Source organism: Pteropus vampyrus, unplaced genomic scaffold, assembly GCF_000151845.1.
Source record: "Pteropus vampyrus isolate Shadow unplaced genomic scaffold, Pvam_2.0 Scaffold20, whole genome shotgun sequence".
Classification (NCBI taxonomy): Eukaryota; Metazoa; Chordata; class Mammalia; order Chiroptera; family Pteropodidae; genus Pteropus; species Pteropus vampyrus.
Genome location: NW_011888801.1, coordinates 3,611,056 through 3,633,903, shown reverse-complemented (window position 1 = coordinate 3,633,903; position 22,848 = coordinate 3,611,056). Strand labels below are relative to the sequence as shown.

The 22,848-nt window shown below is 38.2% G+C and overlaps 1 protein-coding gene and 1 non-coding gene across 3 annotated transcripts in view; one reads left to right on the top strand and one right to left on the bottom strand.

The window, feature by feature from the left end:
• The window catches only part of LRMDA (leucine rich melanocyte differentiation associated), a 999,992-nt gene that overhangs the window by 184,966 nt on the left and 792,178 nt on the right, over positions 1 to 22,848 (bottom strand). For both annotated transcript variants that reach the window (XM_023527874.1, XM_011355312.2), the window contains one exon: positions 13,199 to 13,283. In XM_023527874.1, the coding sequence (XP_023383642.1) occupies positions 13,199 to 13,283 (85 nt within the window). The remainder of the gene's footprint in view (positions 1 to 13,198; positions 13,284 to 22,848) is intronic.
• On the top strand, positions 19,382 to 19,500 carry LOC111736548. Its single transcript, XR_002779207.1, has one exon. It is a non-coding gene; the product is annotated as a 5S ribosomal RNA (ribosomal RNA).

Below are 22,848 nucleotides of genomic sequence, written 5' to 3'. Positions count from 1 at the left end.
CCACCTCAGTGTATAAGGGTTCCTTTTTCTCCATATCCTCTCCAACATTTGTTATTACTTGTCCTGTTGATTATAGCTATTCTAACAGGTGTGAGATAGTATCTCATTGTGGCTTTGATTGGCATTTCCCTAATTGCTAGCGATGTTGAGCATCTTTTCATATATTTGTTGGCCATTTGTATGTCCTCTAGGGAGAAGTGCCCGTTCAGGTCCTCTGCTCATTTTTTGATTGGATCATTTTGTTGTTGTTGTTATTGAGTCGTATGAGTTCTATGTATATTTTGGATATTAGGCCCTTATCAGATGTATTGCTTGCAAATATATTTTCCCATTCTGATGGGTGTCTCTTTATCTTGTTGACGGTTTCTTCTGCTCTGCAGAAGCTTTTTAGTTTGATTTAGTCCCATTTATTTATTTTAGCTTTTACTTCCCTTGCTTTTGAGGTCGAATTCACAAAATCCTCTTTAAGTCCAAGGTCCCTTAGCTCCTGTTTTCTTCTATGCATTTTATTGTTTCAGGTCTTATATTTAGGTCCTAAATCCACTTTGAGTTAATTTTGGTGTGTGGTGATAAACAACAGTCTAGTTTCGTTCTTTTGCAGGTGGCTTTCCAGTTTTCCTAGGACCATTTATTGAAGAGGCTTTTCTTTCTCCACTGTATGCTTTTGGCTTAGTGGTCGAAAATTATTTGCCCATATAAATATGAGTTTACTTCTGGACTCTCGATTCTGTTCCACTGGTCTGTGTATCTGTTTTCTTGCATTTATTTTGGCTAGGATTAACCTCTTCAATCTTATTCTTCTATCCATCTTGCAAGGAGTCTACATAGTTTCTGATGGACATCAGTACCCCTTCTTGTTTTCCAGTTAGTTGTTGGATTGAGGGGTTTTTGTTTGTTGTTTTTTGTTTTTTTTTTCCTATAGGGAATAGTGTAACATTGTTTCTATCACTTCTGCTAACACCTTAGATTGGTTTCCTGCCTTAGTTCAGTAAATGGCCTACAAAATACAAGTTCTGGCCTCTGATATTGTTCTCAGTTCACCTACAGCCCCTGCAACCCTCCTTTCCCCCTGCTCCATTACTTACCCTAGCCACACTGGCCTCCTAGTTCTACTTCACGTGTGCCAGGCATGCTCCTATCTCAACATCTTGTACTTGCTCTTTCCTCAGCCTGGATGACTTTTCTCTCAGATATTCCCAGGTTTTCATCTCTCACTTCCTTCAAGTTATAACTCCAATGCTACTTTCCCAATGGTGCCTTCTGTGGCTATCAAGTCTGAAATTATCAACACATACTCCCTTTTGCTTTCATTTAGTAGTTATCTCTAACATACTATATGAGACTTTTATTTTTTATTTTAGTTATCGACGCTTCCTCTCAAAAGAACGTGTGCTCTTTGAAGGAATTTTGGTCTGCTTTATTCATCCTCCTATCTCTAATGTTTGGAATAGTGATTGGCACATAGTATGTGCTCAGTAGATATCTTAATTAATTAATAAATTTCAAAGGATTTGGGAGAAGAAAAGGAGGTTATAGAACATGTTCATTATACTTAGTTGTCCTTGTGTTTTACAGTTTCGCAGATACACCAGCATTCACTGCCCTGCCTACCCTGTTCTCCTGGGAAACTTGGCTATTTGATTTGTACACTGTATGAAGTAAGTTCTAGAAAGATTCCAAGGGAGCAAATGAAGAAAGGAAGAAATTAGACATGAAAGGAAAGCTCTCTCTTGAGAAAAGAAATTTGTGGGAGAGCATGGTTATACGGGTTTCTTTAATCAAAAACAAAGAAAGGGACTGCATCTTATCCTCTTTGACTCTCCTTGATTTGAGAGAAACTGATGAGGTATAGCAAGATAAATAAAAGAATAAAGAGCTAATCCACAAGAGAAAAGACTGTTTTATTGTTCTTACACAGATGTCTGTCCTTATAACACAGGATTTTTTTTTTCTTTGGGGGAGGGCGGAAATAGGGGTAAAAGGCAATTTTACCAAAATTGGAATCTCCAGACAGCCTGTGTTTTAGAATTAGCATTGCATTATTTTCCTGGCTCCCCACCCCCTCCTGTGTTTTAGTTGAGAAACATTTGCCCTGGAACAGCACAGAGAGTTTGCACTAGCATCCCTGAGGATAGAGCTTTGACCCCACAGACTAAGGAAGCTACAAATGGAAAATTCCAAGTTGCTGTACTCTTTTATTTTCATGCTAATGCTTCTGCAGAGAGTATTTAAAGAAACAGATACACAAGAATAATAGAGTTGGGGACTAAGAACTCCTCTGACAACACTGGAGTGTGTTTCCAGGATGGTCTTATATCTATCTGTGCTTGTAGATCCAGAGAAGTCAAGGTGAAACCCGGGTTTCATTTCATGAAAAAAACTGAACTAGCGTTGACATGGAGAACTCTGGATCTGGGTTTCATATCCTGATTGGATTTGAACGTTGTATAAATTTCATTTCACTTCTTTCAGGCTATACTATTCAAGTCTTAAACACAGATGAACGTGTCTTTCAGTTAAAGACCTTGGAGAACAATTTCCCAATCTTCCTTGACAATCCTCACCTGAGCTCAACAATGCTCATCCCATCCTTAGATCCAACCAAATGGCACCCACTGTATTGACAGGCTCTGGCTACTTCCCCCGTGTTCTGTGCAACAACAACAACAACAACAACAACAAAAGCATTTCATCTTTTCCTTAGAATAACTTTATCCTGGGTATAAATCCTCAAGCAGAAGACATAGAAGGATCTACACTCTGCAAAGCCAAATAGTCTCAACTTTCTTCTCTTAATATGCAATCAAAAGTTCTATTTTACTTCACCGTAGGCATGCCTCGCAGAGGAGAAGCCAATCGGAAACACAGAATAATGATGTCTAAGCCTTGCTTTAAGCTTACCTCTCACACACGCTCCACCTACATTATGTCCAGAAATTAAACAAGAACTCTATTCAGTCTCTCCCCAACCTCTCTTTTACACTCAGAAACCATCCAGGGAGAGTTCCCCCGGGTTTGACACCTATACGAATGGTTCCATTCTAGTGCTGGCTTTAGGATTTTGATAATCAAGTTCATAGGAGCAACAATCAGGTAGAAATGTTTGAGCAGGGAGATAGGGGATGGAAGATTTGTTTAGAAATTGCATTTCTGTGTCAAGCACACTTTTTTTCCTCAGTGTGTTAGGCTTATAAGAGGTGATGAGAAGAAAGAGCTCTTAAACATTTGGAAGTAGAAGGTGAGAGGAGTAAAGCCCTTTATCGACCCCCGAGTGAAAACAACTCAGCAGTGGTAAACCCAGCTTTCTCCTTCCACTTATTTGCTCAATTCAACTCTCACTTTCATCCAAGGCTACCTTCCAGTCCTTCAGTCTTCACTCATCTCTCCCTTCTCTTCATTCTTATATCTAGCTCGGCCTCTGCTTTCTGTATGCAGGGCCTTATCTCTCCATTAGACTATAGGATTCCTGCTTTTGCATCTCCCAGAAACATAGTGCAGGGTTTCTCTCCAACAACAAAAAAACAAACAAACAAACAAAAACACAACATGACTGGGGGACTGAAGAAACAAAAATAGGCTCCTGCAGTGACCTGAACCATATGGAATTCTGATTAAGAGAACTGAAAAGTCAAAAAGCCCCAAACCACACCCTTTACAAAGTACTCATATCCCAACAAATCCAAGGTTATTGGAAAAGTAACAGCCTTCTCCCGCGACCAGCCCTAACCAAAAATTTCATTAGAACGGATAAAGAACCAGAGCAGTAAATATTAATGGCTGGAAAGGGAAAGCTGGAAGACAGCAGGCTAACTGAGCAGGTGTTCACCTCACTCAATTTCAATCCACTTGCAGCCAACGACGTCATCATTTGGCTTTCTTGAGCTCACCGACAGGCCATTTTTCATGATTTTACCATTTCTGGACAATTGCAAACTTTTTAATTAAATGTACCACATGATTCCAGATGTTTGTTTATTTGTTCCAAAAAGGTTGTAAAATCTCTACATGAGGAAAAACTTGTGGCAGGGGTAAGGCTTTCTACAAGAAACAGGGAAATGAATGAGTTGGAAGAGCTGGGACTGAGAGCTCTCAGAAGAACGATCTAGATGAAAAGTATTGGCTTCACATTCCTCTCCTTCCAGAAACCCAAGATTTAGGAATAAAACGCATTGGGCACTTATTAGTTTTAAAAGAATGTAGCTCACACTGAGCCAAAGACTAGAAAGAGAACGAATTTTTGTGGCTGCTTTGCCTGTTTAATATATGTCTGTTTCTGTTGACATAAGCTCCACTACATTAATTCCAAAAGTCTTCCCTTTAGCAGACAAGATGACAGCTTATGCATGAGTGGTAGGAGAGAATTTCACAAGGGGAGATGCTAGAGACGGGGTATAGGCAGAGACCAGGGCTTCCACACACCATGCCAACTTCCTTGCAGCCTTCTTCCCTCTGGTAATCTTTATCCCTAAATATAATCAGTCATTATGTGGGTCTAATGCATTCACTACAGAATGTTTCTTTCTAGCAAATGCAATAGTTGCTTTTCTTATTGTCTGTTCTCCCAGCCAGCCAGTAACTCCAGGCCTTCATCATCAAACACTAGATTATTTCAACATTAGCCTAGCTAATGCTAGGCTCTAAATTTTGGTTTCAAAAGCCAATATCACAAATAGTTTGAGTAACATGGGGAGGGAAAGCATCAACTGACCATTTTCTCTGATGTCCAAGCCAGGAATACCCTGAGATCAAACCATCAGCAACCTCAAACAGGATCTCTGCAGTGGCCATAGGGTCCCTTTACATCGCCCCCATCCCTGCTCCACTGGCAGTGTCCTGGCCCCAGCTGTCTTCCCCATCTGTTGCTAAATTGTTTCCTAAATTACCTTTGCTAGAAACATGCTCTTTGGAGGCAATATAGTCTGTAGCCACAGAGTCTGGTATCAAGAAATTGAAAGCTTCTAAAACTGGAACAAATTTCCTTCAATGCCATCCCACAGTAGCCTCCTCAAGTCCAGGTTCTTTCCTTTCCAATTCTCCTTGTATACAGTTTACAGATTCATAATCCTGTGGCATAGCTTTAAATCAAATCTAGATACTTCTGTCTGTTCAAAAGTAGCCGTAATAAGGACCCACCCTACATAAGTAACCTAATTTCTGACTTTTTCAAAACTGGGTCCCTTCCTTCAGTCTACCTGTTCCTACCCCTGTGCTTCTTCTTTATCCATTTCCTTTTTTTTGGACTGTATTTCTTTTGCCCTGTACCTACCCATGCCCTACATGTTCTTCAAAGCTCAAAAACAATACTTTCCAAACAGCCATGCCTGACTATTCTAGCCTTTCCTGATTCTCTTCTTTTCTAAACCTTTATAGCACTTATATCAGCTTTTACCAAGTAAAACAACTCTTAATTATATAGTATCTTGTTTGGTTGGCATTGCTTCATTTTTGGTATCTCCTTAATCACACCATAAATTCCAGGAAGACAGATGCTATGCTCATTACTTCTGAATTCTCCACAAACCTTAACATATACTTTGTACACAGCAGATACTAAATAAAGACATCTTGGAGGAATTCATGACAGTGCTCAGAGCAATATCTGTCACTTCAGGAATTAGATTTGACCAATGGAAGGAATAGGAAACAGCCCATAACTCTAAAATTTCAAAACATTTAGAATCTTCAACCCTGTCAATCCCGGACCCTTCATTTTTTAAGAGAGGGGCATGTTTTTTACCACCATTTTTTATTTGCACTGTCTGTTAGGGAAAGGGTTATTCTTTTGATCATTCATCCTACAGAAGCAAGGTTTGTTACTGTTGGGTGTTGGAAGGGAAAGAATGATTCTATTTTTCTCTCTTTGCTTAGTTTCCGGAACAGAAGAACCAAATTCCTAGCCCCTATGTGTCTGACTACACTACAATTCTGCCCAAAGAGTGGAAATAAAGCAATCCTGGAGACTGCAAATGAAAGATCATCCTTGGAGAAAAAGGATAGCAAATGGACCCCTATGGATTTCAAATGCTTAAAAGAGGTTGTTTAAAGTTCCTGGCTAAAGTCCGTGCCAGTCTTGGTAATAGTCTAACAGATTCATCCATCTTCAGATTCCACTTGGCTTGCTCTTCCATCACTGCCACCTTCCCAGACAGCGAACGCACACATGCACATCTATCTATATATATGCGGAAGTTTTAATCTACACCACCCTCCATTCCAATCCACCCAGCCCAGCTCAGTACAGAATAAAGCTATTGACCCCGCAAAGCGGCAGGGAGATGAATTTGATGACCCAGACTAGAGTTTTTAAACCGTTTCTGCAAGGTCTAGAATCAAAGGAAAGTACAATTTATTCAGCACTTAGTAAAGTCCTTTTACTTTGGAACAGAGCGCACATACTGAAAATAGACTCCCGCTGCCATGCAGATAAAATAAACCTGTCAACCACTACTGTCAAATCACTAGTCACCTCGATTAAATAAAGGAAACTTTAGCATTTCTCAGCATCTGAGAATTCCACCAAGATTATAAACCCATAAAAGCATTATGAGGGAAAGAAAACTAAAGTAATGGGTTCTATTGAAAATGTCATCAAAGGAAAGCATTTTCATAATTAGAAAATGCTAATAATAGCTCTGCTCAAGGAGCCAACATACTCTCCCCGCACACAGCCAGAGCAGAGCCACAACACGAAGTCTGAAAGGAGGGAGCCACTTATTTAGCAGGACCCACAGATGAACTGTGTCCCCTCAGCAGGGAGGCTTCCCTTGCCGATTGCCAATGTAATTTTCTTCCTCCTCTCCTCTCCTCTCCTCTCTCCTGCCCTGCCCTCTCCCCTCCCATCCCCTCAAATTCCTCCCTCTCTCTTTCTCTCTCTGCCTTCCTTCCACAGCTGTCAATATACTTTCCATAGGGAAAGATGAATCAGTGATATTTTTTGAGAAATCATCTGATAGTTAGCTCTCCTGAAAGACTACAGATGACACTTAAACAACATGGTCTTGAAATGCGCAGGTCGACTTCTATAAGGAGTTTTTTTTTTTTTTGATAAATATGTATAGTACTATGAATGTATTTTCTCTTATGATTTTCTTAATAACATTTCTTTTTCTCCAGATTACTTTACTTCAAGAATACAGTATATAATACATATATAAAATACATGTTCATCAACTGTTTATGTTATCGGTAAATCTTCTGGTCAACAATAGTTTATTATTAACTAAGGTTTGAAGAAGTCAAGAGTTATATGTGGATTTTTGACTGCACAGGGGGTTGGCACCCCTAACTCCTGTGTTGCTCAAGGGTCAACTATAATCAAAATATTCTAGAGGATAGAAGGCAACAAATAAGCAGGCTGCCTTAGTCATAGATTCTGATCACAGGTGAGACTTACCTGTCAAAGTCACCAAAACCATGAGATTGCTTATTCCATCTTTTTAAATGGTTAGTGAGAACCAACAAGCAATAGGCAAAAAGATTCCTTGATGCTGAACTAGTAAGATAGCCTAAATAAATGCATCTATTTTCCTTGAATCTTTGCTCTCATTTTATGTAAATTTTGTTTATAATGATCAAACCTACTTGGCTTTCACATTTCCTGTGGGTTGACATGGCAAGATGGTGGGAATATAAAACATAAAATAATCCTTTATAAATTGGCTGAAAGAAACAGATTGTATCCAAAACCTGTAAGCCTAGCACAAATTGTGATGAGCAGTTTGGTTATCAAGCAGCCCTATCTTGAGCCCTCCCAAAAGTATTCTGCTGGTGGCATGCAGTTTTACTGGCCAACATCTCCCCGTCCCAAACATCTTTTTCTACATTGCCACATCTTCACATGCATCCATGTAATTGCCCCCCTTCCCATTCATTTTGCTTTGGCTTATTTAAATAGATGAAGCAAAATACTTTGTACTTATGGCTTCTGTGAAACTGTACTTTGATATTTTAGGCTAAAACTGTTTTAAAAAATAAAAATAAAAAACACCCACAGTTTTTCTTTCTTTTTTTTTTTTTTTTCTTTTTTTGATGGCACACATTGAGCTGCTTCGTGGAGATATACAGAAAAATCAATTGCTAAGCATAAAATGCAACTCCCATTAAAGAAGCTGCAAACGATAACTAATTATGATAAGTTACTATGTAAATCACTCTGTTATAGTCCCCGCAATCAATTTCAAACACAAATAGACCAAGGCCCTGGTTGGAGAAGAGGATGAGCACCTAACAATTGTGTCAATAAAAGTAATGGCAAGACCGCCAAGGATGAGTAGAAGCAGGGTGGTTATCATCTCCACACAAGCGCTTCTACCAGGTTTCCTCTTAGTTTCTTGCTTTCTTTCTTTTATACATGTAAAGTCCAATGCTTGGTATGACAAGCTAACTATGGCATATCTTCAAGACTGTATAAACATCAGGAAAGAAATAATAACTCAGACATGTTCACTAGGTTTGTAGTTACTTTGCAAAATGTGTGCGCAAACAAACTGGAATGGGACCTTCAGTATGATAGCTGTTGGTGACATAGGATAACGGTAGACGTGCCGAATTGTCTGTTTTAACCGGGCATCACCACCACCCTCTTCTAAGGTCTTCTCTGCAACTCAGAGGAAGAATTGGAAACTATCTTTCCCAGAACTCCCTTGGTGCATGGTGCCAGGTTAGAGTGAGCCAAAGAGAGACGCTGTAGTATGATTTGGAACTCTGGAGGGAAGGAGGGGCAGGGCAATGCATGGATAGACCTAGACCTAATGTTTAAAGCAGTATCCAAGTGAATTTCTTGAGAATCACCCATGGTGGTACTGCCGATTAGAAAGTCAGTAGGAGATTCCCAGGGGTTGCTGAGATGCCCAGAAACTTCAGCAAGCCCTTGAGAATTATCAGATTCAGTGCTGAGGCTGAGGCTCTAGGTGGCAGCTTCTGTGACTCAGTTTCTTTCTGCTCACATAAGTCTCTCATTCATTACATTAAAACTCCTCAGAATCTGAATACATAATGTGTCTTCTATTTTTTCTGCCTGAATTCAGACCTATACTATAGCATTTTCCCCTTTGGTTTTTCAGATTTTCTCTGTTCCAGAATTAATATCTCTGTAATTTAAAAGAAGGATTGGGGAGAGTAGTAGCAAGCAATTCTTTAGACAGAAATAGGCAAGAATGCTGTATTTCTCTACAGCCTTAGCACGGGCTTTGGAAATTCACCCCCGGCAGTGGACATCTCCAGCCTGTGCCTCTCCCTGTACTTTCCTTCCTTTTCCCTCCAGCACAATGCTGTAGTTAGCCCTGCATTTGCTTCGTATATTCTGTGTGAAGGACAAATGTCAGGGGTGACCTGGGAATCAAGGACACAGAGCTTTAATTTTTTTCCTTGCCCCTACTGCTTAGTGACTTAGTCTCCCCTAGAAATTCTTGGTGTCTTCCTCTGTTAAATGGGAATAATAATATTTACCCTCCCTAATTTACAGGGTTGTCTTGAGATTACATGGTTTATGCTTTAAACAAAAATGTCTTCCCCAAAAGACACAATGTAAATTCTACTTCTAACATCTACCAGATAAATAGTGGCAATATGTGTCATGCAGGCTTATGTCCTATGCATGTAACATATTTAGAGACATTTCCCCAACAAACATTTCAACATTCTTCATACTGTGACTATCCACTGAAGATATAGTATGTACAATGCCACTAGGTAGCAGCTGAGATCACTGACACAACTCATTGTCCCCCATACTCCGAAGACATGTGCAGACCTAGAACAGAACTCTCAGAGAGATTTCAGGTGGACCGTTCTAAAACCATATTGATGCCACGGCCCACTGAGATCTCAGTCCCTTCTTTGAGAGTTTCTGTCCTAGGAAAACAGTTCCATTAGTTGCCTCAATTTATCCTATTCCCTTCCTACCATCGAAACATCAGAGTCTGAAAACTATGACATTAAAATATTTATCAACTTGAAAGTTATGCAATGTGGCCAAATGCTGCCCAGCAATGAATCAATAGATATGGCTTCCATTCATGAAAATCTGGGTTTCTGAAAGCAACAGAGTTGAGTTCTAAGGTCTAAAAGGCTGGCCTTTTCTTTCAGTATGTGCTCACCCCCGAAGGAAGATGGGTCACGTTTCTTAGATGTAACCAAGTTACCTTACAGAAGTATTTAAGTTGCTGACTTTCCCCTGGGTTTCTATCACTCATCATTTACTAAACAAATATTTACTATGATCCGATTAAGTAGGAGGCCTGTGACAGGCACCACAGATATAGCGGTGAGCAAACAGATACGATCTTCTCCATTCCCCCCAAGAGCTTATAATATATCTAAGAAGAAAGTCCCTGAAAAGTTAAAACTGACCTAATATTAATGTGTTGGGTGGGAACAGAGAATCCTCCTTAGAGCTGTGATACTTAAGCTGATACCTGACGAATGCGTAAGAGTCACTGACGTGAAAGAAAAGGGTTCAAGTCTCTATTGCCCCTTGGAGAGCTTCCACTCATGACAAGTTTGAGATGTGCATTTACCTGACCTCTATTATACAAAGCAGAATATGAACAATTGCACTAAGGAAATAGAAACATATAAGTACTTCTAGAAAGGGAAAAATCAAAACAGATAATATCAGAAAAAAAATCATGTAGGAAGCAAAAAGTACTGGGCATTACTCTCCCTATGATGTACAGACTATCTGTAAATTACAGATGGAAAAATGGAGTCCCTTATCTCCTGATCATTATTCTGGGCCAAGACTTTCTTTGCATTTGAATCTAGAGTCCTTAGGACATGAATCTTGGGCCTATCATACTCGACATTGAAGTTACATAAAAGGACAAGGGAAAATGGCATGTACGGAAAAATAGCAATTTTCACATGAACTACTGCCCACCAGTTTTTGTAGTTGTTGGTGCGGAATGAAAAGAGATTGGGAACTGGATGAATCAAAAGTTATTTGCAAAGAGAACTTCCACTTAAGATTTTATAGATCAAGTTTCAGACATCATGGAGGGTTTCACTTGGGAGAGAATTGATGCAATTTGCCTTCAGAGTGTGAAAATACCTCTCTGGATAAATGTTTGTAAGCTGTTTCCATGAGGGTATTAACAAATGGTGATCGAATAGTTTGCTAATTTACATGATCAGAAATTTAGAATAATTTGTTTAACTGAAATATAAAAAAATAAGATGACACTAAGCGGTTTCATTCTGGGCGCCAAAAAATATGGCTTTCCTTATTGATCATTGTATGAATCATGCCAAACTGAAATATATCTGCCTCATCTTTTCCCTACATAGACCAGTTCAATAAAAATTCAGACTTAATGAGCTTGTTTGCCTCTTTCTTTACTGGTCTCCTCATGAACATGGGCCCAAATGACCCAGCCATCACTTCATGTTGCTGACTTGCTTTTTTCACTATCCAAGTCCTTAGCACTGATCATGCAACAAGTGCATTAAATGTTAAGGACTGTTCCTCAGTAAAATCTAGACATCCATTGTTGGCTCTCTTTAAAGAACAGTTTCCCCACTGATGTTGGGCTCTGATGTCATCCAAGGGCACCTATTTTCATTTTAACCACCTTAGGCATTTTTTCATATTCCAAATATTATTCAATATATCTTCAGAACTTATCATCTTATATTCGATCTCTTCAAGGTTCAGATTTGTTATTTTACTGTCACAATGACAGATGATCTTAGTCTTATCAATGATTAACATTTATCTGATCATGTCCTTTAGTTGTGAAATCTTAATTTCATGGGCAGGTCAACTTTAATAAGTAAGCTTGAGGGCTCTGAGACTTCAGTTCCTATGCAATGTATTCAACAGGCTATACAGTAAAATTACCCTTATTCGTATATAAGAAACCAATAAATAAATCTATGAGGATATAATGCTAGGGTTAATTTGTTATTCATTCTAAATACAGTATTATTATTTGCCTAGGAGAATTCAATAAAAGACTCTAACAGTATATATGCTCAAAACCTTCATAAGGACATTTAGTAAAGGAGACCTATTCATGCCTCTCGAAATATAACCTGTTGGCAGCTATTTATTCTACCTGTCTTTGAGCAAAATTGATTTTCATAAAATTGACACTTAATGAACAGAATCACAACTGACCCCTAATTGAACCGACATATATTTAAATGTAGAAAAGTTCTATTGTGCCCACTCATCAAAGATATAGCACAAGCCCAAGTCACAGACAACTGGAATGCTGCGTTACTCTCTTGATCATTTCCTGCAGAAATGTGCCATTTGCCCAGAGCCCGCATGTCTTCTCAGAGGACCAGTTCCACCATTTTCTGGGCATTTCTACAGCCTTTCATCCTACCTACCAACCATGCAATATAGTGGGTATAACGAAGCTAGAACAGTCCTTATTCAGTGCCCCTTGCATGTACAAAGGGAATTTCCTGCATGTGGAAATGATGTTTAAAGTACATAATACTCTTAGTCTAAGCCTGCTCGTACTTACCTTTGGAAGGTAGGTTCACAATTAGGAAACGTGGCTGTAGACATATCCAGGAAAAAATGGAGTAAACGAGTTATACTGCGTGGCCTCTTCCCGTCCTAACCATTTCCAACAAAGGTGATCACATAGTCCTCGGCTTAAGCAGCCAGCTTAGGGATAAGGCCTTTTAAAATTATATTCCATACTGACTCTAGAGATGACAATAAGAATTCAAGGCTTTTGAAAAACTGGGTAAGCCAAATTAATGTTTCAAGAATCAGAAAATTCAGGGAAAACTACACATTCATTCTCTTCAGTGTTTGCAGGTAAATTGAAATTTCTTTAAGCTGTAATGTAGAGTTTATTTATTCTTAAATTACAGATTTCAATTATGCTCCCCAACAATGACACTTTTACAAATATTAGTGAGTTTCTCAATATTCCTTTTGCTGGAGGTAATAATCTACTTAGTAATTTGTAAGAACTATAATCTATTTATTTAAAGAAAAAAAATTACAAAATTACATTATACCATGGATTTATTTGCCTTCCCGGTAGACTGCCACTAAATTCTGTTTAATATGAGTTAAAATCATAGGTTTGACAAGTATGGTTTTCTCATCAAGGACTTGAAAAGCACTTTGTTCCTTCTAAAGTGCCGAGGCAGCAGTCATGAGCCCAGAGCTGTGCACAGCCAAGTGTTCTTCCCTGCCACCACTGAGAGCAATAAAAAGCTGAGTTCCTACCTCGGTGACTGGTGAGTTCCCTGGAAGCAGAAGGCAGAGGTGTATAGTGGCACTCCGGAGAGGCAGCAATACTGTCACTGGAAGCCTGCATAATAAAAGCAAATGTCAGTGTGAAACACCAAACACTAAATATCTTCGTTTACCAAACATGTCTCCTCGGGATCTAGGTTTGGAGAAAATATTATTGACTGAGACTCTTTTTAGGATTCAAGAGTTGTCTGTGTTGAGATAATATACTGGTGAGTGTAGGGTAAATTACAAAGCTTTGAGGGGCCTCAGTATAGGTGGAAGGGCTCTGAGACAAAGGGGTTGTTTGTTTACTGTGCTGAACCATAGGAAGAAGGAAAAAAGAAAGGTTGAAGACAGGAAATGATGCAGACTTAGATTTCTGTCACAGGCTTTCTTCCAGTCATTCCCATAGATTAAATGTTCAGTGTCAGCAGATTTCTATGGAAACCAGGGAAGAGGCTGAACTTTGCCCTCAGGGTGGATAGGAAAAACAGGGATGGTTTATATGAGCCCAGTGGCATGGAGACAGAGAGACTTCAAAGGATGAAGTGACCATATGGAAGGATACAAGCCCTTGCAGATCGTGCAACTGGGGTTCTGTAAGTTTAACAAGAACATTGAAAAACCCATCTAAAATTTAGACTATAATGGTTACCAACAAAACTTTGCTATTCCAAGGCTTATAAGAAAATGATATATATCTATGATGAGTTTTATTGTATACAAACAGCTCTTTAACCCTAAAACTCTATATATGGTGTGACCTAGCCTACTAACTGTTCTCTTTCCCTAACTCTATATCCATGGGGGCTAAGGCAGGAAGAAAGGACCATAGCCGTGAAGTCAGATGTCACTCAAAACTGATGGCCAGTATGTCACATTCAGAGAGTTGCTTCTTATAGCAAAAAGCATCACCACTGCAACTCTTATTGAGACTTCTGAATCAAATGCTACTTTTTTTTTTTTTAATATCCAAAAAAGAACATCTGCTAGGATCAAAATCCTAAGCTTACAACCTTTCCAAGCTTCATGAAAAAGTAAATTTCATTAAAGTAGATTTTTCTTTCTGGAATAGGAAATACATTCTATGGGATATATTTGCCCTGCTAGGAGCAGGCTTTTTCTCCAAAGAGATTATCTACATTATAGGAATCAAAACTAAGTAGGAGATTAGACCTACTTGCTAGAAAAACCCTTTAAACCCTATTTCTGACATTTGAGATGTTTGATTAAGCAGCTTTCAGTGGAGACTTATATAAAGAGTTCTGAATGGTGTGAAATCAGAAGCTCTGTCCCTAAGGTAGACACAGATTTCAAGTAGCATACTTCACTCCAGCTCCAAAGAAAATATATGATATTTAAAATTGATTCAAGGGTATTGGGTCCAGAAAGATAAAAGTTCAGTCACCATGAAAAATGTTTTAAAAAGTAAATAAGACTTTCTAGATACTATATCATTAGATACTTAGGATGCTGCAATAATATAAAAGAGTCAGAAATTAGATTAAAATTCAAATACTAGAGTCACCATGTGTTTCTCCATTTGGCATTCAAGGTCTCCTGTAATCTCTATGTAATAAATGACGCACAATGACAGTGTTCTAAATATGGCATCTATTCAATGCTTGAGGCAGAACATATGGGGTGGGGGTATAGGGGCAGTCTTTCCACAGATCTACTACATTTCCTCCATTAAGAGGCCGTATTTCTCTCTGTCAATGTTTCTGCTCCACCTCATTGCTTAAAAAGCCTAAAATTCAAATATGAATCTTAGGTTGGGATATTACAATATTTCTTGGTACTTTTAATCTCAATTTAGGCTGTTGACAATTTAATGACAGCTTGTCCTAAAATTACTGGAAGCAACTACCTTTCAGCAAATACCTCTGACTGGGCAAAACATTAGAGTTTTGTAACCAAGAATAAAATAGCTATTTTATTTTATTTCCAATTGTAATCAACCCAAAAACTGTGCGGCTTGAGTTCTGTCTTGAAATCATCATTCTATGCTTAGCATTTAATTACTTTTCAACTCAGTGTCCATTTATAAACTCAAGTCATGGAAAAGAATCTAGGAAAAGAATGGTTTTGCCAACTATGCCTTTTTGTGGGACTTCCATGGCTGGATGTTTAGGAAAACTACTACAAATCAAGATTTTAACTACTGTGTCTTTGAATTGGCTTTTATCAAAATGAAGTCCATGTGATATTTTCAGTAGTGATATACACACTTGGTCTCTGAATATTATGCTTAGAAGCAGGATTCGGAAAAGTACAATTATCATGTAACAGAAGTGGACAAGACAGTGTCTTAAATTTTCACACTATCTCCCCAAGAATAAAGAACTCTCCTTGAAACTAAAGCATTATACCCATAGTATAGTAAGAGATTATACAAATATAGGTAAAACAATTTTAAAAATGTTTTTCACCTGGATTATGGAGATATGCCTAAAACGAGAATAGGAAAATTTGGGTGAATCTGAATCTTCAGAACTACAAATCCTCTCAAATCTTTAAGTCCTTGCCAAACTTCCCAATTACCTATGCAAGAATTATACTTTTACATTTTACTTTTTAAATCACTGCTGGTAGAAGATATTTGTAACATCTACAATAAAATATTAGTATCCAGAATATATATGTCTCTCAGTAAATAAAAAAATATAAAAATGGATAAAGGAAATGTCAGACAATTCAAAGAAGAGAAAATCTCAATGGTCAAGAAAGAAAAAAAAATGGTCAGATTTACTAGTACTAAAGGCAATGCAAATTAAAACAAGATACAATTTTTCCTCTCATCATATTGGCAAACTTTTAAGTCTCACAGTAACAAGTGCTATAGAGATGAAGGAAAACAAAACTCCTATCTTCTCATCCATTGTCAGTAGGAACATACGTTGATTAACTACTCTGGAGAGTAATTCAGCAGTACCTGATAAAATTAAAAATCGGTACAGCAATTTTATTTGAAATATATACATTATAGAAAATTTCACTCAAATCTATGAGGTGGAACATAAAACAATGTTCACTGCATTATTTATAACAGAACAAATTGGAAATAATTCAAACGTCTGTCAATGAGAAAAATAAATAAACAAAATGTATATTCATATGATGGAATAATATTTACTATTTAAGAGCAATAAACCGATTTATATATCTCATTTTGAAGAGGTCTAAAAATTTAATACAGAGTGAAAATGTAAGTTGCAAAATGATAAATGTGATATAATATGATTTATGTAAATATGTAGTCCTTTGATCTCATGTATTTATGTAAACATGTAAAAATTATAAGGAGTTCCGGACAAGATGGCAGACTAGGTAAAGGTAGGGTTCACCTGCTTCTATGACCGCATTAAAATTACAATCAAATTATAAAACAGACAACTTGGAGAATCACCTGAAGACTAGCTGATAATAACACACACATCTGAGGATATAAAGGAAAAGACACATGGAGACCAGTAGGAGGGGCGAAGGTGTGAAGCAGGCTGGTCCCATACCCACAAAAGGGAAAGTGTGGCTGCAGAGGAATGAAGGGCTCTAGCCCCACACAGGGAATTCCCAGGCCAAGTTTCCAGTCCTGAAAAGAGGATTTCCCACAAAATCTGACTGTAAAAACCACTGGGGACTCTGGCCATCTGGGTGAGATGGAAGGGACCTGAAAATGCAGACATTCCCTTAAAGGGCCCATGCACAGACTCACGCACATGCAGATACTCACCCTGGGCTCCAGTGGAGGATCAGGAACTTGGGAAGCACAAGAGACATACAAGGAAAGACCGAGTTGTGTGAGGCCAGGAAAGGGGTGGAGGGACAGCTGTCCTTGATCCTCTGTCGGGCCCCTTCTTGAGCAGTCTACAGGTGGGCACCATCTTGCCTGTGTTGAACCCTACCCCTGCACAGCTAACACAGCTAATTCTGAAACTGCACTGGCCCAGTGAGATCACCCGCTCCACCCCATGTCTCCCTGGGGCCCCACCCCACCCAGCCCACAAATTGCCCATGGTGGCCTGTTGCCGGACAGCCAGCCTCACCTTGAGCCTTCCCTAGACCACACGTTCATTGGCAGTAAGCAGCCGTCAGCTCACAAGACCCACACATTTCGGGGGAGACTTTTGGTGGCAGGCTGCTGGTGCCAGACTAAGCTGCAGTACCTCTCGAGCGGATCGCAGGGATCTGAGGACCCAAGACGGACAGCGGCTGGCCTTGCTGCAATCTGAAACTTTTACAAGAAGCTGCGGAGTCAGCACAGGCACAAAAACCTACTCTGCAGGGGCCAAGTGAAACTCACTTGCTTTACCCCAGTGACTCCCTGAGTCCCCACCCCACCCAACTTGCATAACACCCAAAGGCTCTTCCAGCCATGGAGTCATACAGGCAGCTGGCAAGCAGTCCCAGGACTTGAGGTGTATTGGTCCTTTTGCTAAGCCACCCAGGCCCTATAATGGGGGTAAATGACCTCAGCTCACAGGTTGGTCTCTCCTACTTGCCTCCAGATCCAGTATAGGCAGCAACCACTGTGGATTGCTTAGTAGCTCCTAACAGGTAGCCCCAAGCAATCAAGGCAGTGGCTGACTTGGTCTACACAGAAGCCCCTCCTAAGGGGGCACAGAACCAACACACCCGAAGACTAGTGTCAGACCACAACAGAGCACCACCTGACTAGCCCCATAAGCGGTACAACTAAAGGACGGTCTCAATAGGTACACGAGACTTCTGAGACAAATCCCACTTCATGGGGTCAACTCCCCCACAGTAGCTCATACCCTGTGGGCGTGGCCAATCTCGATAGCCAGTCAACCTGCAAGTCAGTCCCATCCACTGACATACTAACAGCAATCTCGGCTTAGCTACAATAGGAGAACACACAGAACCACACCGGAAACACAACCAGAGAACCAGGCACAGGCGATCAGGAAGACTGTGCCACTGGGCCACAGAGGACATCTACTACATAAGGCCACCTGGTTGAAGCTCAGAGACATAACAAATCTTCCTAATACATAAAAATGAACACAGAGAGGCAAAATGAGAAAATAAACATTCTGCAAATGAAACAACAAGAGATAAAAGGACTAAATGAAATGCAGGCAAGCAACCTACCAGAGACAGAGTTCAAAACACCAGTTATAAGGATGCTCAACGAACTTAGGGGGAAAATAGATGATCTCGATGAGAACTTTAACAGAGAGATACTAAGTATAAAAAAAAGACATAGTAACCATAAAGAAAAACCAGTCAGAAATTAAGAATACAATAACTGAAATGAAGAACACATTAGAAGAAATCAATAGTAGAGTAGATGAAGAGAAGTATCAAAACAGAGACTTGGAAGACAAGGTAGCAGAAAACACCCAATTGGAACAGCAAAAGAAAAAAGAATTTAAAAAAATGAGGAAAGTTTAAGAGACCTCTGGGACAATGTCAAAAATACCAATATCTGCAACTTAGGAGTACCAGAAAAAGAAGAGAGGGAGCAAGGGATTGAAAACCTATCTGAAGATATAATGACAAAAATCTTCCCTAACCTGGTGAAAGAAATAAACACACAAGTCCAACAAGAGCAAAGAGTTCTAAACAAGAAGAACCCAAATAGTCCCACACCAAGACATATCATCATTAAAATGCCAAATTTTGGAAACAAAGAGAATCCTAAAAGCAGCAACAGAAAAGCAGCTAGTTACTTATAAGGGTACTCTCATAAGAATGTCAGCTGATTTTTCAACAGAATCTTTGCAGACCAGAGGGGATTGGCACAAAATATTCAAAGTGATGAAAAACAAGAACCTACAACCAAGACTACTCTACCCAGCAAAGCTATCAGTTAAAATGGAAGGTGAGATAAAGAGCTTCCCAGACAGGAAAAAGCTAAAGGAATTCATCACCAACAAGCCAGAATTACAAGAAATGTTAAAGGGACTTCTGTAAAAAGAAGAAGGGTTGGAGAAACCCAGAAGTACAAATAATAAAAAGGCAATAACTATGTACCTATAAATAATCACTTTAAATGTAAAGGGATTAAATGTTCCAATCAAATGACATAGGGTAGCTGAATGAATAAGAAAGCAAAACAAGACTCATACATGTGCTATCTACAAGAGACCCACCTCAGATCAAATGACACTCACAGACTAAAAGTAAAGGGATAGAAAAGATATTTCAGTCTACGGCCATGCCACTCTGAACACACCAGATCCCATCTGATCTTGGAAGCTAAACAGGATAGGGCCTGGTTAGTACTTGAATGGGAGACCACCTAGGAAGACCAGGTGCTGTAGGCGTTAAAAGAAAAAAAAAGATATTTCATGCAAATGGAAATATTAATAAAAGCTGGGGTAGCAATACATAGGACAAAATAGATTTTAAAACAAAAGCTATAATAAGAGAAAAAGGTCAGTACATAAGAATAAAGGGATCAATACAACAAGAGGACATAACTGGAGTAAACATAGAGACACTCCACATAAGAGCACCTACATATATAAGGCAATTACTGACCGACATCAAGGGAGAGATTGACAGTAATATTCGTAATAGGAGACTTTAATATCCCATTGACACTGATGGACAGATCTTCCAGACAAAAAAAATCAATAAGAAAACAGCAGTCATAAATGACATACTAGACCAGATGGATTTAATTGATATCCTCAGAGCATTTCATCCCAAAGCAGTAGAACATACATTCTTCTCAAGTGCACATGGAACATTTTCCAGGACAGACCACATGTTAGACCACAAAACAATTCTCAATAAACTAAGAAGTCTAAAATCATATCAAGTGTCTTCTCTAACCACAATGTTATGAAACTAGAAATCAACTACAAGAAAAAAACTGGAAAATACACAAACACATGGAAGCTAAACAACAAGCTACTAAACAATAAATGGATTAACGATGAGATCAAGGAAGAAATCGAAAGATACCTAGAGACAAACGAAAATGAGAACACAACTCAAAATCTATGGGATACAGTGAAAACAGTCCTAAGGGAGTAATTCATAGCAATACAGGCCTATCTCGAGAAACAAGAAAAATCTCAAATAAACAATCTAACCTTACACTTAAAAGAACTAGAAAAAGAACAGCACAGAAAACCCAAATTGAGTAGAAGGAAGGAAATAATAAAGATCAGATCATAAATAAACAAAATAGAGTCTAGAAAAACAATACAAAAGATCGATGAAACCAAGAACTGAATCTTTGAAAGGATAAACAAAAGAAAACTTTAACCAGACTCAACAAGAAAAAAAAGAGAGGACCTAAATAAATAATCAGAAATGAAAGAGAAGAAGTAACTATGGACTCCACAGAAATACAAAGGATTATAAGAAAATACTATGAGCAATTAAATGCCAACAAGTTAGACAATCTAAAAGAAATGGGTACATTCCTAGAAACATACAATCTCCCAAGACCGAGTCAAGAAGAAACAGAAAATCTGAACCAACTGATTACCACCAATGACTTTGAATCGGTAATCAAAAAACTTCCAAAAAACAAAAGTTCTGGACTGGATGGCTTCATAAGTGAATTTTAACAAACAATCAAAGAAGAATTAACACCTATTCTTCTCAAACTATTCCAAAAATCAAAAAAGAGGAAAGGCTTCTTAACTCTTTTTATGAGGTTACCATTACCCTGATTCTAAAACCAGGTAAAGACAGTACCAAAAAAGGAAACTATAGGCCAATATCTCTGATGAACACTGATGTAAAAGTCCTCAACAAAATATTAGCAAACTTAATTCAGCAATACATTAAAAATATCTTACACCACGATCGAGTTGGATTTATTCCTGGGATGCAAGGTTGGTTTAATATTTGCAAATCAATTAATGTGATACATCACATTAACAAATTGAAAGATAAAGGTCATACAATTATATCAATAGATGCGGAAAAAGCATTTGACAAAATCCAGCATCCATTTATGATAAAAACTCTCAGCAAAGTAGGGATACAGGGGACTTACTTCAACGTAATAAAGGCCATATATGAAAAATCTACAGCTAACATTATACTCAATGGGGAAAAGCTAAAAGAGTTTTCCTTAAGATCAGGAACAAGTCAAGGATGGCCACTTTCACTACTTCTATTCAACAGAGGATTGAAAGTCCTAGCTACAGCAATCAGACAAGAAAGAGAAATAAAAGGTATCCAGATTGGAAAAGAAGTAAAGCTGTCATGATTTTCAGATGACATGATACTATGTATTAGAGAACCCTAAAGATTCTATCATAAAACTGTTAGAAGTGATCAATGAATTCAGTAAAGTAGCAGGCTACAAAATTAATATTCAGACATTGGTTGCATTTTAAATACCAATGATGAACTATCAGAAAGAGAAATTAAAAAAAACAATCCCATTTAAAATTGCATCAAAAACAATAAAATATCTAGGAATCAAATTAACCAAGGAAATAAAAGGCCTGTTCTTGGAAAATTATGTCATTGAAAAAGAAATTGAAGATACAAATAAATGGAAGCATATACTGTACTCATGAGTAGGAAGAATCAACATGGTTAAAATGGCCATACTGTCCAAAGCAATCCATAGAGTCAATGGAAACCCTATCAGTATACCAATGGCATTTTTCAGAGAAATAGAATGAATGATTCAAAAATTTATGTGGAACCATAAAAGTTCCCGAATAGCCACAGTAATCTTGAGAAAGAAGAAAAAAGTTGGAGGTATCACAATATTTTATATCGAATCATACTACAAGTCTATAATAATCAAAACAGCATGGCAATGGCATAAAACAGACATGTGGATCAATGGAACAGAACAAAGAGCCCAGAAATAAATCCATACCTACATGGTCATTTAATCTATGATAAAGGAGGCAAGAATATACAATGGTATAAAGACAGTCTCTTCAACAAATGGTTTTGGGAAAACTGGACAGATACATGGAAAAAAAAATATATGAAACCAGACCACCTTCCTACATCATATACAAGAATAAATGCAAAATGGGCTAAAGATGTAAATGTAAAACCCAAAACCATAAAACTCCTAGAAGAAAACATCTCTTCAGACAAGGAAACAAAAGAAAAAATAAACAAATGGGACTACATCAAACTATAAAGTTTTGCACAGCAACAGATACCATCAACAAAACAAAAAGACAACCTATTGAATGGGAGAAGATATTTGCCTATGATGCATCTGACAAGGGGTTAATATCCAAAATTTATAAAGAACTCATGCAACTCAATGACAACAAAAAAATCAAGCAATCCCATTAAAAAAAATGGGCAGAAGATTTGAATAGGTATTTCTCCAAAGAAATGAACAAACTAAATGAAAACAGAATCTCAGATACAGACAACAAACTGGTGATTGCCAGAGAGGAGGAGTGTCGGGGGCTAGGTGAAAGAGGTAAAGGGATGTAAAAGTACAAAATTGGTAGTTACAAAATAGTCACAGGGATTTAGAGTACTGCAGAGGGAATATAGTCAATAGTATTGTAGTGGTTGTGTGTAGTGCCAGATGGATGCTCATTGGTGGGATCACTTCATAAATTATATAAATGTCCAACCATTGCACTGTATACCCGAAACTAATATAAAGTTTTAAAAAAACTTTGAAAAACAAATAAATATCACAATAAAAATATATA